Source organism: Rattus norvegicus, chromosome 15 (assembly GCF_036323735.1).
Source record: "Rattus norvegicus strain BN/NHsdMcwi chromosome 15, GRCr8, whole genome shotgun sequence".
Classification (NCBI taxonomy): domain Eukaryota; kingdom Metazoa; phylum Chordata; class Mammalia; order Rodentia; family Muridae; genus Rattus; species Rattus norvegicus.
This window is the reverse complement of record NC_086033.1, coordinates 5,115,712-5,130,372: the sequence shown is the minus strand read 5'-3', so window position 1 is coordinate 5,130,372 and position 14,661 is coordinate 5,115,712. Positions and strand designations below refer to the sequence as shown.

The 14,661-nt window shown below is 42.7% G+C and overlaps 1 protein-coding gene across 1 annotated transcript; it reads left to right on the top strand.

Moving 5' to 3' along the window:
- The first annotated feature begins 7,402 nt into the window (after positions 1–7,402).
- On the top strand, positions 7,403–14,661 carry LOC134481926 (uncharacterized). Its single transcript, XM_063274742.1, has 5 exons — positions 7,403–7,607; positions 8,348–8,510; positions 9,675–9,806; positions 10,264–10,440; positions 14,080–14,661. The coding sequence occupies exons 1-5, from the start codon at positions 7,457–7,459 to the stop codon at positions 14,162–14,164; spliced, it is 708 nt and encodes a 235-aa protein (XP_063130812.1). The 5' UTR covers positions 7,403–7,456; the 3' UTR covers positions 14,165–14,661.

Below are 14,661 nucleotides of genomic sequence, written 5' to 3'. Positions count from 1 at the left end.
CTTTAGTAATTCTGTCCAGAGCCAAGTGGTTATAGGGATAGAAGAAAGTACAATTCCCAGCAATTTCAACTGAATATCATGTAATGCATATTTATGAAATGCATACTTCACAGTATTTTAGGATTCGAGTACATTATACTATCTATCCTTTATTTTCAAAAGTATCGAAAGTTATGAAGAGAATTCCAGCCTAGTATCAGACTTGTGTCCATCAGAATCAGAACAGTTTGCTGTTTGAAACTTTCTTTTATTACAACTGTTTCCTAATGTCACATAGGAAAACCGGCTTCAGCCAGAAATGCCTTTAGCTACCACATGCATCTGAATCTCACCCTGGGAAAACCATGAGAATCCATGAGAGAATGTGTGTGGCTCTTTGATGTCCAGCTTTCCTGTAGGTCTCTTCTGGCTTGCACGAACACCACTCCTTGATTCCTCCCTCTAAATGGCCGTGCAACCTTCTTGCCTTGCTCTGCTGCTGGTCACTGACAACTTGAGGAAGGTAAAAATTGCCTAGTGTGTTAGTGAAGCAGGCCTTTGAATGTCGCTCTGAGGGGTTTTGGGGAGAGAATCGACGTAAAGCAAACTCTGAATGGTGGTAACACCATAACTCTCAGGCCAGGTGCCTGCACTGAATGGCACAGAGAGGAAGCTAAGAGCTAGAATTTCCCTATTTCTGCTCCCTGCTCCACCCACATGGAAAGAGTCTCATTCACATCCTGCCAGCCAGTCCACTTCTACCAACTGCACCTCTCACGGCTACACTCACCCCTTCTAGGATGGAGTCTGTGCTTCCCGACTCTGAGCCAATGGAACCTCCTTTCTTAAAATGCTTCTGTGACAGAATGGGAAACACGACCAGTGCAGTCACTGCTTCCTTCTGCCTTTTGCAGTCTCCTCCCGCCTGGTTCCCTCACAGCCTTCGCAGTCCAATGTGTCTATAAGAAAACAGGGTAAAGATGTCACCTTAATTCTCCTTTGACTTGTCTCTGGGAAGAGCCTTTTGCTACATCAGCCCAGATAGAAGAGTGAAAGAGGAAAAAGAGAAGAGAAGACAGTAGATGGCCTAGGCAAGGGATAACTGAAGTTCTCCTTGTAACACAAGCTACTTCCCAAGATATTACCACTAATCCAGTTTCTGTGTCAATAGACCCCCAAAACCTAACCACCTATCATTAGAGCACATTTGCTGACAAAATTTTGTTGCAGTTAAATTTCTATTATATGTCTTTCAAAACACATCTAAAAGTGGAGTGGGCTTTTCCAGATAGATTCATGACCTCCTCTCTCCCACACAGCACCCATACTCAAATCACCTGTGACATCTTGTTTCCTAAACACAGGTATGGCTGTCACTTTTACTTTTCTCCATGGGATAGTTTAGGTAGAGTGACCTGACCACACCTGCCCATCAATGATTGGCCTTCTAGCTTTAATGACTTCGGAAAATTTATGTTTGTTGATAATGGAAATCCTCCCACAGTATAAAGTCATTTGCTCCTGCTCTCAAACAGAGGAAAAGAAAGAGAGAGAAGGTCTGCCTGCTAGGCATAGTCAAGGTAGGTCAAGGCCTGTTGGCAGATTTTTCAGCCTGCTGAGGTATGGAACCTTAAGAGAAGGTGTACTTGAGGCTTAAATTTCTATTGACCTTGGTGGATAAAAACGAGGTAGTTTGGGGGATGGGAACGAATGCATTGTTTATTTTAACAATTTGTTTCTGTCAGCTTGTGGTTATGCTTCCCACAGTGCTATAGTAAAATAGGGCTTTGAGAAATGTGCTTGTTGTTTCCTTGTACCCACCAGCAGCCCTTTCATAGCTGTCTCTTTCCTCTTTTTTTGGCCTTTCCTCATCTGCCCCTCAGAGAACCTTTCCACTTCCTACCAGTCAGTCCACCAAAGTAGGGCCATGCCGTTTCAGGAAACTGGAATTTCTGAAAAGCCCATTGAATATGGAAAGCAATATCCCCCAGGATATGTCCTGCAGCTCAGAGTAAGATGTTGCAAAAAGAGGATAACTGACTGATCTCCCACTTTGTGCTTTCAAAAAGAACAAATACTTCAAAACCATAGTTTCTTCCGCCTCTCCATTACAGAATCTGATTTCAGCCCTGCACACTGTGCTCTCCTGGATCCATGGATGCTAAGCTGCAGGTTCTGGAGATGCCAACCACTCAGATGAATTCAATGTCTGCTCAACTCAGTCCATTCATTCTCAGTTCCTGGAGTCAATCCGTCCACCGACCCAGACGCCCATCGCCGATCGAGAGTATTCCACGCAGCGGATCGAGTTCCAGCAAGCAGAAGGATCTTCAGTCACAGAGCACATTGCGGAACTTTCCTGACATGCTGGACAGAACTAAGAGGATAGTGAGAAACAAGTTTGTGAAAAGGATCCTATGTCGCCATCTTCTGGGAAAATACAGAATTACATCCTATTACCTTACTTTGGAGTCTGAGGCTTCCTTCTAGTCTCCCATGTGCCTCTGTTCAAGACATAGATGCAGATATTCACAGCCAACCATTGGACTAAGCCTGGGGACCACAATGAAAGAGTTAGGGAAAGCCTGAAGGAGATGAAGGGGATTGGAACCCAATATGAAGAACAACAATATCAATTAACTGGAGCCTTCAGAGTTCCTCGGGACTAAACTACCAACTAAAGAGGATATATGGTCCGGGCTATGGCTCCTGATACATATAGTGTAGAGCATGTGTAGCAACAACTGGCTCATCTGACATCTCTGGGATGGGAGGCAACTGGCCCTGTAGAAACTTGATGTCCCAGAGAAGGGGGATGCTAGAGGGGTGAAGAGGAAGTGGGTGGGTAGATGGAGGAGTGGCCTCTTAGAAACAAAGAGGATTGGGAGGGTATGGGGGTTCAAAGTGGAGAGACCAATGATGGGGATGACATTTGAAATGTAAACAAATAAAATGACTAGTGTATAATAGATGGTAACAGATGTCTCCATAAGGACTAGATATTATCTGTAACAGGTTCATTGAAAGTCAAAATCCATAACTGTTGTGACTTACTTATTATTGAAATTTCACATAGATGAACACAATCAACATTTTAACTTCTCTCCTTGCACCCATAATAAATCATTAGTTACCTTGATAAAACAATTTAAAAAGCAATTAGGGTTTCTACTCTCTTATGCTTCGATACAGCGCCTCATTTTACTCTCCCTCTCTATGTTCCCTCCATTGCTGCCCTCTCCCTGTCTCTTCACATTTCACATTCCTATCCCTGACAGTGTCCCTCAGCCATCCATGAGTGAACTTGTACTTCCCTAAATGAGGACAGTCTGGCCCACGTCCCTAGACCCTCACACTAAACTGATCATACAGTCACACAGATTGAAGAATCAACAGCTAACACCCACACCCACATTTCAGTGAATATGTATCCCATTTGTCTCTTTCAGTCTGGATTGCCTCATCCAGAATGACTTTTACTAGATCCATTCATTGTCCTGCATAGTGCATGCTTCCCTTTTTGCCTTTTGTAATTGTTAAGCAGCAATGCAGTCTGTAAATGCACCACGTTTTCTTTATGCATTCATCCGTTAAGGGACAACTTAAATATTTCCAAATTCTAAGCATTATAAATGAACTTCACTGAACATGGTTGAGCAAGGGTCTGTATTCTAGGATAAATCAACATCTGGACATGAGACCTGGAGTTGTATCTTAAGGTACAACAATTTTCACCTTCCTGAAGAACCATCATACTGATCTCCGAAGTTGCTGTAGAAGTTTGCCTTTCCACCAGGAGAGTATGAATGTTCCCCTTGCTCCATAACCCAGTCAGCTTGAGTTGTCACATGTGTTATTAACCTTAGTCATACTGACAAGTGTGAAAAGTGATCTCAGAGTAATTTTGATTTGCATTTGCGTGATGTAGAAGGATGATGAATATTTCTTATGAATTTCTGTCATTTGAGTTTCTTTTATTATGAATGTTATGCTTAGATATGTAGCACTTTTTAATTATTTTTCTTCATATACAGTGTTTTAGTTTTTCCAATATATATTTATATTAGCCTGTTGGGCCCTACCTTGGAGTGTTTCCCTTCCCCCTCGCTGTGCCTTTCAGCCTACTATGGCCAGAAGTTGTTTACACCCTTGGCAGCTTCTCTCGGTCCCTGATTTGGGGCCAGGACCTTCCATGGCACCCATTCCTCTTGCTGAGCCTTTCAGCTTCTTATTGTTAAGAAGTTGTTTACGCCCCTGTGTTGGGGCCAGGACTTGCCACGATGCAGATTTTTCCTGTTTTCCTATTTTCCTGGTTGGGGTTTTCACCTGCTTTATTGTTTTTCCACGGCTTTTGCCTCTGGTATATAAGGAGATCTCAGTAAAGCGTGGACAGCCTTCTTTTAACACGAATGACCCGAGTGTGTGTTTCTTCTTAACTCTTATAGGCCTATGCCCGGTTCTGAGTGTCCTGATGACACAGGCATCATCAAATGGAGGTCCCACCAAGATTGGAAAAGAGAGGACAACCTGACGAGATGGTCCCAGGAAGCCGGCCAGTGAAGGAGGGACGTATTGGGGAAACTGGGCCAGGAAAGGTCCCAGTAAGCAGGATACAGAAGCACCGTGGGCATTGAAAGCACGTGCAAAGAAAAATAAAGATTTGGGGTACTGGTGAGTAAACCTTGTAAAAAGGGACAAGGTAATAATGGTCAAATGTTTTTGTGTACGTGTTCTTTTAGAGTTATGCTAAAATCTAGAGAAGCAAAGTTAATTCTCATCGATGCTTTTAGTCTTTGGACCCTGATTAGAGACAGTTTACACCCTAGACAAGAGAGAAAATGGTTTGAGAAAAACATTCCTCCCAGACTCTCCACAGATGCTTTGGCAAAAGAAGGAAAGTGAGATTAAGCTTTTTAAGAGCTCTCCTGGGGACATCCTGCCTCCTTGCTGGCTCCTATTGGAGAAGTGCTTATTTCTGGTTCTGTGTCCTTTAGGTAGGGTATCTGCGTCCTTTTAGTGGGACACCATCTAGCTCCTTCCCTCTATGTCTATTGTCTGTCCTTGTTGCACCAAGCTGTCCATGGATGTCAATGTATGTCTGGGTTGTGCTTCTTGTTGCTTGAATGTTTTGTGTTTCATGTTTAAAAGAAAAAATGGTGAAAACTTTAAATGCTGGTTGATTTCCCCCTTGATTTAGTTTTAAGTCCTTTCAAGAAAGGAACAAATAAATAAAACAGTTTCAATTGACCTTTGGAGCCCAGCATCCTAGATAACTGGTTATCTCTGGTGTTAACTGCCATGTGTGTCTCTGACTGAATCCTGCCTCAATGGAGGAATGTAGCTAGGAGCCTAGGTCTGTCCACTGGGGAAGCTCCCCAGGGGGCTGGCTCAATGTCTACACTAGCTGGCCTTAAAGGTGCCAGCAGCTTCAAAGCTTCTATGGTAATGGAGCTGTTAGCTGTTTCTCTTAGAGAAATCTTTGACTGTGATATTTGGAATCAACAGGTAACAAGGTGCTTCTTTTAAAATGACAGCTAAAGAAGTAAAAATGGTGTTTGATCTAAGTACTAAAGATATGTGTAGTCACTTCATTTTTTTCTGTTTGGTTTTAAATGTATAATAAGCTTTACATGTCTTGGCTATAGGTGACTGGCTTTTAAGTTATTGGGTATGGTTGAAAATTTGTAATATTTGTAATAGAATGTTGGCTTAAAAAAGGAGTCATTCGAGAAAACACGTGGCATGTGCCAACCCAGGGAAACAGGTCTAGATTGGGATAATATTTTAATATAACTCTTATCATGGAAACCGGACTTGTAAAAGAATTTAGGGCAATGTCTCTTTGGTGAGGTATTAGAGCCTGCAATATCGATCCTTCATATGCAAGGCTTGGCCGTCATACTTTATAGCATGAGGAATGGACTTGGTGTTTTGGAGAGACTGGATTTTGGAGGATAGTTTGGTGGAGGGTGAGTTTTGCTTTCCAAAGTTATGGCAGTGCTCTGATGTTACAAGGGAAACTTGAAGATTGTGGCTAATGATTGCCAGTGTTACATTGACTACAGTTTACAGTCTGATCACAGACAGACCTCGGGATTCTAACTCACACATATCTGTGCTTAAGAAAAAATCAAACAGGTGTAGATTGTCACAAGGGTTGATGAGGCTATGGAACTTATAAGAGCATGACAGCCTGCTTCCTCCAACTGCTATTTCAAGAAATACATATAGAATTATTATAGATTTAAAAGATTGGTCTTTTTTTCTTTTCTTTTCTTTTTTTTTTTTTTTTTTTTTTTTTTTTGGTGCTGGGGACCGACCCGGGGCCTTGCTCTACCACTGAGCTAAATTCCCAACCCCTCAGAGATTGTTTTTATACTGTTTCTTGCACTCTTGGGTTGTTGTGAAATATTTCATTTCTTGTGTTTCCTTGGGTTTTGTTTGACTTGACCATACATTTGTATGCCTTTTTGAAAGAAAAATGTACTAATTTTTATTTATTTTGGTGAATTGTTCTTTGGATGACTTTTGTCTGTGGTTCCTCTGAATGCAGTTCCAACGGTGGCCAGAGAGACACCAGATACTGAGTTATAAATGATGGTTAAGCACCCTGTAGGTCCTCAGAGTGAAGCCAGCAGGTTGCCCAGGTTGAACTCCAATTCTAGCTCCCAGTGCACCATGATGTGCTACAGCTTCTCTGCTTCCTCCTGCTCTTCCTTGGCCAGCAGCACCTCTGCATTCTGCCCCTCCATGGCTCTCGCTTGGGTCTCAGTTCCTCCCTCACTTTTGGGGATTTTAACTTTAAGAATGGACAGAAAGTTTACAATTTGATGTTTGCTCTATACCTGAGAAGCTTTTTTGCCAGGAAAAGGGAGTTTCCATTGCACAAAATGGGATGGTAAGACAGAGATTTCAGGAAAAAACATGGGTGAATATATTGAAACCATGACCCCTCTCAAGGCACAATCCATGAAACAACAGGTCCAGCTTGCATACATTTAAAGGAGTAGGAAAAAATATTGGCCTCTAGGGAACAGTAAAAATTGTGGCAAATGGATTATATGTCACATGCACGGACCCTGGATTTATACATTTCAGGAAGAAGAATATCCCTCATCCACGGTCTTTAGATCTTTGGCTGTTAACCAAGATGTTCTATCCATTTCAAGGCCTGATACAACTCTCCCTCTCCTCAGCAACTGAGTTGTAATGAAGGAGTGAGAACTCTGAAGCTCTGGAAGGAGAGTGAGCGAATGGGTGTTCCCTGGCTCAAAAGTGAGTCTCTGGAAAAGCCACTGCAGAAACTGGTCAGTCTGGGTGGAGGTAGTTAGCAAGTAAGCTATGGCATTTCCCAGTGACATCACCGGTAGTGTCTTCCTTGGAAATTCTCTTGTATCCAGGAGACACTAGAATGTTCTGTGATGTCAGCAGTGTTGTGGTGACACCAACTGCCTGAGCGATTTCCCTTCATTTCCTAATGGGTTCCCGAGGAGGCATGTTCTCCAGGATCCTCAGTCTCTTTCGGAGGGACAATCATATCCATGCAGGCACCAGACCAAGGCAGAGGGAGGCTAGCCTTCCATCACGTTGGAGAAGAAGACGAATGGAAAGGTCCTTGAGGAGGTCAAGTGAGTACTGGGCAGGGCAAGGGGAGCTCCCTGGAGGAGGTTGGCTTGTGTTGGTCCTTCCAGGAGTAGGACGTATGATTTAGAGCCTCAGTCTTCCTAATGGCTGACCCAGACACAATAATTTCTGATCATTAGTTTGACAGAAAACCAAGAACTGTTATATGTCAAGGGGCTTTCCTTGGATCTCTTTAGTGTCCTGGGCAGTGTCAAAGAATACCAGGATGAGCCTTTATAAGAATAACAAAGTGTCTCTTCCAGGATCGGCTGTTGAAACACTTCATTCTCAGCAGTGTCCTGTAGATTACTTGGGTAATTGATGCCAAGAGGGATACTCTCCTGGTCATATATCAAGGTCTCAGTTACTTTGTCCTTGAACACACATGATTAGGGATTCAAGATGTTAAGCAGTTTGAACTCAAGGACTTACCTGCCTCACATCAGACATTAGCTGAGAACGTCCTCCAATTCTTCTTGTTTAGGCCAGCTTTAGAATTTCAGTGACAGAGGAATGGATTTAGGAGGTGTGGTCTATATCTATTATGGCATATGTCATCATATGGCTCTGATGGTGGGAACAGGGACCTAGCTGATTTCAGCTTAAAGATAGCTTTCTTGCTCTGTCAGGGATTCACTGTATCTGTAGAACTGTTCATCCTCAGACTTCTGTTTAGAGTAAGCATAGTTTTTCTTGACACTGTGTCCACATATATGCCTGTTTACTGGTATTTATCTACCTACAGAGTTTGATCAGAAGGCATCGTCCCAACCCTCCACGACACCTGTTGAAGAGGAGAGAATGAAGCGTTTGGAGAACATCAAAATTGCTCTCCAGAAGATGCAGAAGGAGAGAGATGAACTCAGGAGTATCCTGGCCGAGTACCCGGGAAAGAATTTAAATGACAGGTAGTCACAATGCAAGTTCTGTTAAATCCACATTTCCTCACATCACAGTAGGCTACAACTCCAGGGTGTCCTCATGGTCAAAATCACTTTCCTGATTGCATCAGAATGTGAAGTTCAGATGGGAATGGGATGGTGGCACAGGCTATTTTAATTCCTACAAACGTAAATCATAGCCTGTGTCCTGATTGAATCACAGTCTGGGAGTGAGGGTAGTAGTGTGTGAGCTCTCATTGTGTGGTTTAAGGAGACTGGACAGGTGTTGGCTTGTGGGAATTTCTAGGTGCTCTGATTATGACCAATCATTGTTGTAATTGACGTGGAGGTGCTTTGGGTTCAATAGGTCCTGTGAAGAGCTGGAGGGACCCAATCCCACTTGCTACCTCACAGTGTGTGACTGGACTGACAACAGGCGATCACTGGTTTTCTCTGATTTTATTCATTGTATTTGGAGATAATGCCACATCCTTATATTTAATTGGCATTCTAATTGTATTTGAGAGAGAGAGAGAGAGAGAGAGAGAGAGAGAGAGAGAGAGAGAGAGAGTGTTTTGTGTGAGTTTGTGTGTGTGTATGCATGTGTGAGTGTGTTTTTGTGTATCACTTAAGATCTGGGTATTCTATGTTCTGATTTGGCCTGAGAATTATCCTGTGTCAATTTCCATGGCATGATAATGATGAGGGTGAGAGCCTCACTGTGAGCAGTAGAACATTTCACATCTGCTCAGGTGGACGCACATGGGAATCTCCTGGTGCGTGTTATAAATTCTTTTCCCTGTAAATACTGTTCATGTTCCTTTGGGTTTTCATGTAGCAATAGATTCTATGATTGAGAATTGTTACCTAAGAACAGGAGAATAGTCTTCATGGGCTTAAGTTGGAGCCTGGATTGTGACACAGGGTCCTCGAATGTTCTTGGCAAGCTAGTCTATTCCTTCAAACCCCCTCAGGGAGCTCAAGCAAATCAGCTCCCTCCTTCTGTTTCCTGGCACTGCTGTCTCCTTGTTCACAATAATAAACTTAATAAATATCAAATGACCCAGTACCAAGAAGCAAGGGCGTGGCATGTCCTAGGCTGGGGTAGTTCAGGATTCAGTCTGAATTCATATAATTCTTGAATCCTTCATTCATAATGTTATTTCATCCTTGGACCATGCCTTACCACAGGAACAACTTTGAGTCTGAAATGCTCACGATGCAGCACCAGGAAGTGATGACCGACATGAAGAAAATGAGCGAGCAGGTCAATAGAGCTTTGGTCAAATGTACACACCTCACACTGGAAAATGACTGGTACTGGTGAGTAACTTACAAGGTTGTGACCCCAGCACAGGGCACAGCATGTGTCAGCCCATTCTTATCTTTGAAGTAAAGTAGGATCAGGCTTTATAGGGTTTGAAGCAGACAAGGAAGCCTGTGTCTAAGGAAGGCTCTAGGACACACAGGACACAGAAAGATTGGCCTCCAAGCGACATTCTAATAAAATGGACAAATAAGCACACATGGGGATTAAGTCCTCTTCTGGGAAAAACTTGAATCAATGGTGTCAGGTTTTTGAGAAGTGCCCTGAGTCTTCTGGAATGTGGCTCTTTTCTCCATTTGACCTGTCTCTAGGTCATGCTCCATGGCTACTGTGGACTTGGACTATAATCTGGGACTCTCTTCAGATCAGGACCCTAGAAGGAGTAATGGACTTGGAGACGTGGGAGGAAGTTGGAGACTGGCTGGGAGTCACCATTTTTTCTTTGTGTCTCAGCCGCAGCTTCTGCCCCCTCCTAACTGAGTTGTTTGAGCTGAAGAACAATGCCCAGAGAGCACGGCATGAGAACAGGGAGCTTCTATGGGAACAGATTGCACTGGAAGAGTCTATTAAGGAAACAACAAGGTTCTGTGGGGAAGCCAGTATGAAAATCCATGTAACAAGCAGCCTCAGGTAGGATGAATGAAGCATCAAGGGCAGGTTTTCCTGATATCTAAGCATAAACCAAGTCAAACCAGTTTAACCTTTCTCCACCTTATCCAGACACTCTCCTAGGTCTCATCCAGTTGTTCATCTCTTTGAACATTTACAAAACTTTCTGTGATGTTAGCTTCATGCAAGAAACTGGAGGATTGACAACCAAATCCTCCTGCTCAACTAGAAAATGCATTTCCTTAAGGGGGATCTGTTGATCACACACTTACATGCCATTATGCTAGAGGGATGCCATGAGGTAGCCGTCTTTGTAGTGCACAGAACTGATTAGAGTTCAGTTCAATTGCCAAAAGAATGGCTCTCATTGTCAATTATGATGGGGCTTGTGGACTTTCTCTCCTTTTCCCCGTACATTGAAAATGGTCCCTTCTGCCTGTCCAATACGTGGTTTCTAGTGACAGAGCTTGAGAAGCAGTTTGTCCGTCCTGTTTTATGTCAGTGTTTTAGTGTTCTTTCCTGTGGCTTATGTCCTGGAGCTGACTGGATGAACAGGGATGTAGGAAAGACTTCTCTCAGGGTGAGGGTTTGTGTGAGATATGTGAGGATTAGAGGGATATTTTTGTCCAGCTCTCTCAACCTAGTGTGCCCAAGAAGTGCATTCTCTACACAGGTTTACTCTATAAGGGATGGATAGCAGTGTCTAAGCTCTCACTTGACACATTTCCTTTGCCTAATCTGTATTCAACAACTGTTCTTCCAGCCTGATGGCCTCCCCATTCTTTTCTGCTTCTCACTTATGATTTCTGTTCTCTCTCTCTCTCTCTCTCTCTCTCTCTCTCTCTCTCTCTCTCTCCCTCTCTCCCTCTCTCCCTCTCTCCCTCTCTCCCTCTCTCCCTCTCTCCATCTCTCTCTGACTCTGTGTGTGTGGGGGGGTGTTTTTTGTGTGTTTGTGGGTACATATATGTGTGATCATGTTTATGACTATGGTGCATATTGTACTTTGGAAGTTGTTTGTTTTAATTGTTTGTGATATGGGGGTCTTATATATATAAGTGTGTGTATATGTGTGCTTTTTCACATGTGTGTGTGAAGTCATCAAGTTTCTGAACACAGACACATATAAATATTTATATTTATTGTATAAGTCTATATGTGCATATTTAGAAACATGTAAAAGTACACACACACACACACACACACACACACACACACACACACACCACAAACACCCTGAGAGAGAAAGAAGAAGAGAAAACATAATCTTTCCAATTACATTTTAAACTGTTCTTAATGGGGTCTTGATCACTATTCAAACTATTTACACTGGGAAAACTATTCATAAACATTGATATTACTTGGAGAAAACTTGAATAGGGTACAGGGATGTGAGGAGAGGCTGCTGTGTGAAATCTATATACCTCAGTGTCGAAACTGATGACTCAGAGCTCTTCTGCCTTCTTTGCTCTCAGTGTATAGTAACACTGGAAGGTCATGTGGCTTGTTGTGTCTTCTCAGCATCCTGGTTATGTTAATCGTTACCTGCCACCACTTTCTTTCCAGATTGGCCTAAACTTGGTTGAATATACCTTGGCTTTGGAGTTTGGCCTGGAATTTGTTAATTGAAAGATTAATTTGCTTAGAGTTGAATCTGCAAGCAGAAGATGTCCAGGAGTTATGCTGAGGTGGAATCACATCTTTGCCTCAGACAGAAACTTAGGCTCAAAATCGTCCAAAGCACTCACCCTGTGCTGTGTTGTGGCACTCTTAACCATTGTTATTCAAAATCATTTGATCTGAGTGAAAATCATCTGTAAGGAGGGTTTAGAACAGTGATGACCCTCAGACATTGCTGGAGGTGTCAAATGGGTAGCCCTGTGAGAAGCTGTGTACAACTCTTGTGAAAGTTCAACCTTTTGACACAGCGATTCCAGAACAAGAAGTAGGTGTGAGCAGAGAAACTGTGGCATATTAGTGTTTAGTGGTTCACCTCAGAGCAGCCATGAAGCAAAATTACCCAGATGTCCATCAGTCAGAAAGTGAAAAGGTACAATGTTGTCCAGCCCTTCCATGGACTGCGGCTGAGTTTGATTATACCTGCCAGCATTTGGCTTTGAATTAGCCTTCTCTTACTCGAATTATATCTGATAGCATCCCAGTACAAGTTTTACCTTGGATTGTGGTTATGGAGATTTCCTAGCTGTTTGTGCTGGTAGTTTGTTTCCCCTGTCAGGTACTGTATGGTAAAGGGACCTCATATTGAAAAATGCAGCTCACTTTGCATGCACTGGGAAACAGTGAGCAGAGGACTGAAGAGGCTCACCTGCCCCCCCCCCCCCAGTGCTCTGTTGCCTGAAATCAGCCTCCTGTGCACGGCCTTGTGACCTTGCTAAGCAGGCTTGGCTAACAGGCCTAGATGTCACATTTCTAATTTCTGATTTTCAGGGGAATACACTTTATTGGCTGAGCTGTCTTTAGGCTATGCTCACTGTGTACTTACTCCACTCCAGGTTTTTTTTTTTTCTTATGCCACAATAGTAGACTGGGTGATCCCTTCTATTACCATTAACTGGGAAACTAACCACATTCTGCAAATTACTCTGCTTGTATATGTGAACAAATATATTTGGGTGAGTTCAAAAGTGTGTATGTCTGGGTGTTTGTCTGTCTGTGTCTGTATACATGTATGTCTCCATGGACAATATAATCTTCTAATGACCAGGATGAGGAGAAAATGGAGGAAAGTCTGCAGGACCCCCTGAATCAGCAAAAACTGGTCACTGAGCAAAAGGCCTAGTCTGAGAAGATGCAGCATCATTTCGGTGTCACTGAGAGGATTTGAAAGCACAGGATGAGAGGACCCAAGTAGATTCCCTGTACTTATAAACTGTCTTATTGGGTGTGTGACTTTCTCCATAGTTCTCAGCACCTGTCACCTAGGAGCAGCTCAGAATATTTTTCTTGTCCATTTTAAAAGAAATTCCGTCCATGAAGTGTATGTGATCCATAGAGATTCTGGCTATTGTGTACTGATCCCTCCAGTCTGTGCTCTCTTGTATTATCTGAGCCCAGTGCCTTTAGGTCTCCCCACAAATAGTTTTACGATACACATAAACAAAGGAGTGGTATAGTTTATTTTCTGCATGAGTATCTCCTTTGGACTTCAATGCCTACCCTCGGCAAGATTTCCATGCAGCATATTCTTGCCAAGTATAATATCACTTCAGTGTTCATGTACTTCTTGAGATATTGTTTCTCTGGGTCTTTACAGATTTTGAGGTTGTCATGTGGACCCCAGGCATATTCCTGCACTGGAGGAATTATAATAGTCTTCATTTCAGTGATGGCCAGACTTCCAAGGCCTTCCTATTGTTTTCTAGTTTGTTCATATCTCTCCTCATCTGACATTGAGACATTGCTACATGATATTAAAATATAATGTATACGTATGATTGGAATTATCTGCTGTTCACTGTTTAATTTTTAGCAGTTTTAAAAGCTGGGAAAATATGCAGGCTTGTGGGATCTCTTACCCTTCTCTCTTGGGCATGAGAGAATGACCTCAGATGAAAGATCATCCTGGATTATCCTGCTGAATTGTGCTGCTGTGTATGGGATAAGTGACATGGCAGGTTCTCACCAGGCCTTTTCCACCCCTAGGTCTGAACACTGCAGCAGAAGCTTTCCCAGGGCACAGAGCAGGATTACAGCTCTCAGAGACAGGACTGTCCACCAGGAGCACTGAGGGTGCAAAGATTGACACCACCTCCCACATCTCAGTCCTTGTAACCATACCAATCTTGGGCTAAATTTGAAAGACCTTGAGATGTGGCCTGGAACACGCCTCACGTTTAACCTTTTGACGACTTGTCCATCAACAACCAACCACTCCGAGTGAGGCATCTACATTCCTCTTGAGGAGATTTTTACCATCTTACCTGCCGTTCTGCTGTGTTTGCAAGGCCAGCAACAGGCTGCAGTTATATGTTGAAGAATCAACAGGAATTGAATGCTGACTAATTTACTTGTTATATTTGTTTTTAGTTTGAAGTTTTGTTTTATGCATTTGGTTTTATTTGTTTACGTTTGAAGTTTTGTTATTTATTTGTTAACTTTAGTTTTTTAATTAATATGCTATATTCTTAAGGCTATATACATTGAACTCATTGACTCCCCACTTTAAAATGTTCTCGAATAAATTAATTTTTGCCAATAAATAAAAATGTGACCTTTAACCCTTCA

Excerpts from the sequence above, each read along its gene's own strand:
- LOC134481926 (XM_063274742.1), top strand. The coding sequence starts at position 7,457 with ATGGGTTCCCGAGGAGGCATGTTCTCCAGGATCCTCAGTCTCTTTCGG. Across the intron at positions 7,608-8,347 it reads AAGGTCCTTGAGGAGGTCAA|AGTTTGATCAGAAGGCATCG; the intron begins GTGAGTACTGGG and ends ATCTACCTACAG. Across the intron at positions 9,807-10,263 it reads CTGGAAAATGACTGGTACTG|CCGCAGCTTCTGCCCCCTCC; the intron begins GTGAGTAACTTA and ends TTTGTGTCTCAG.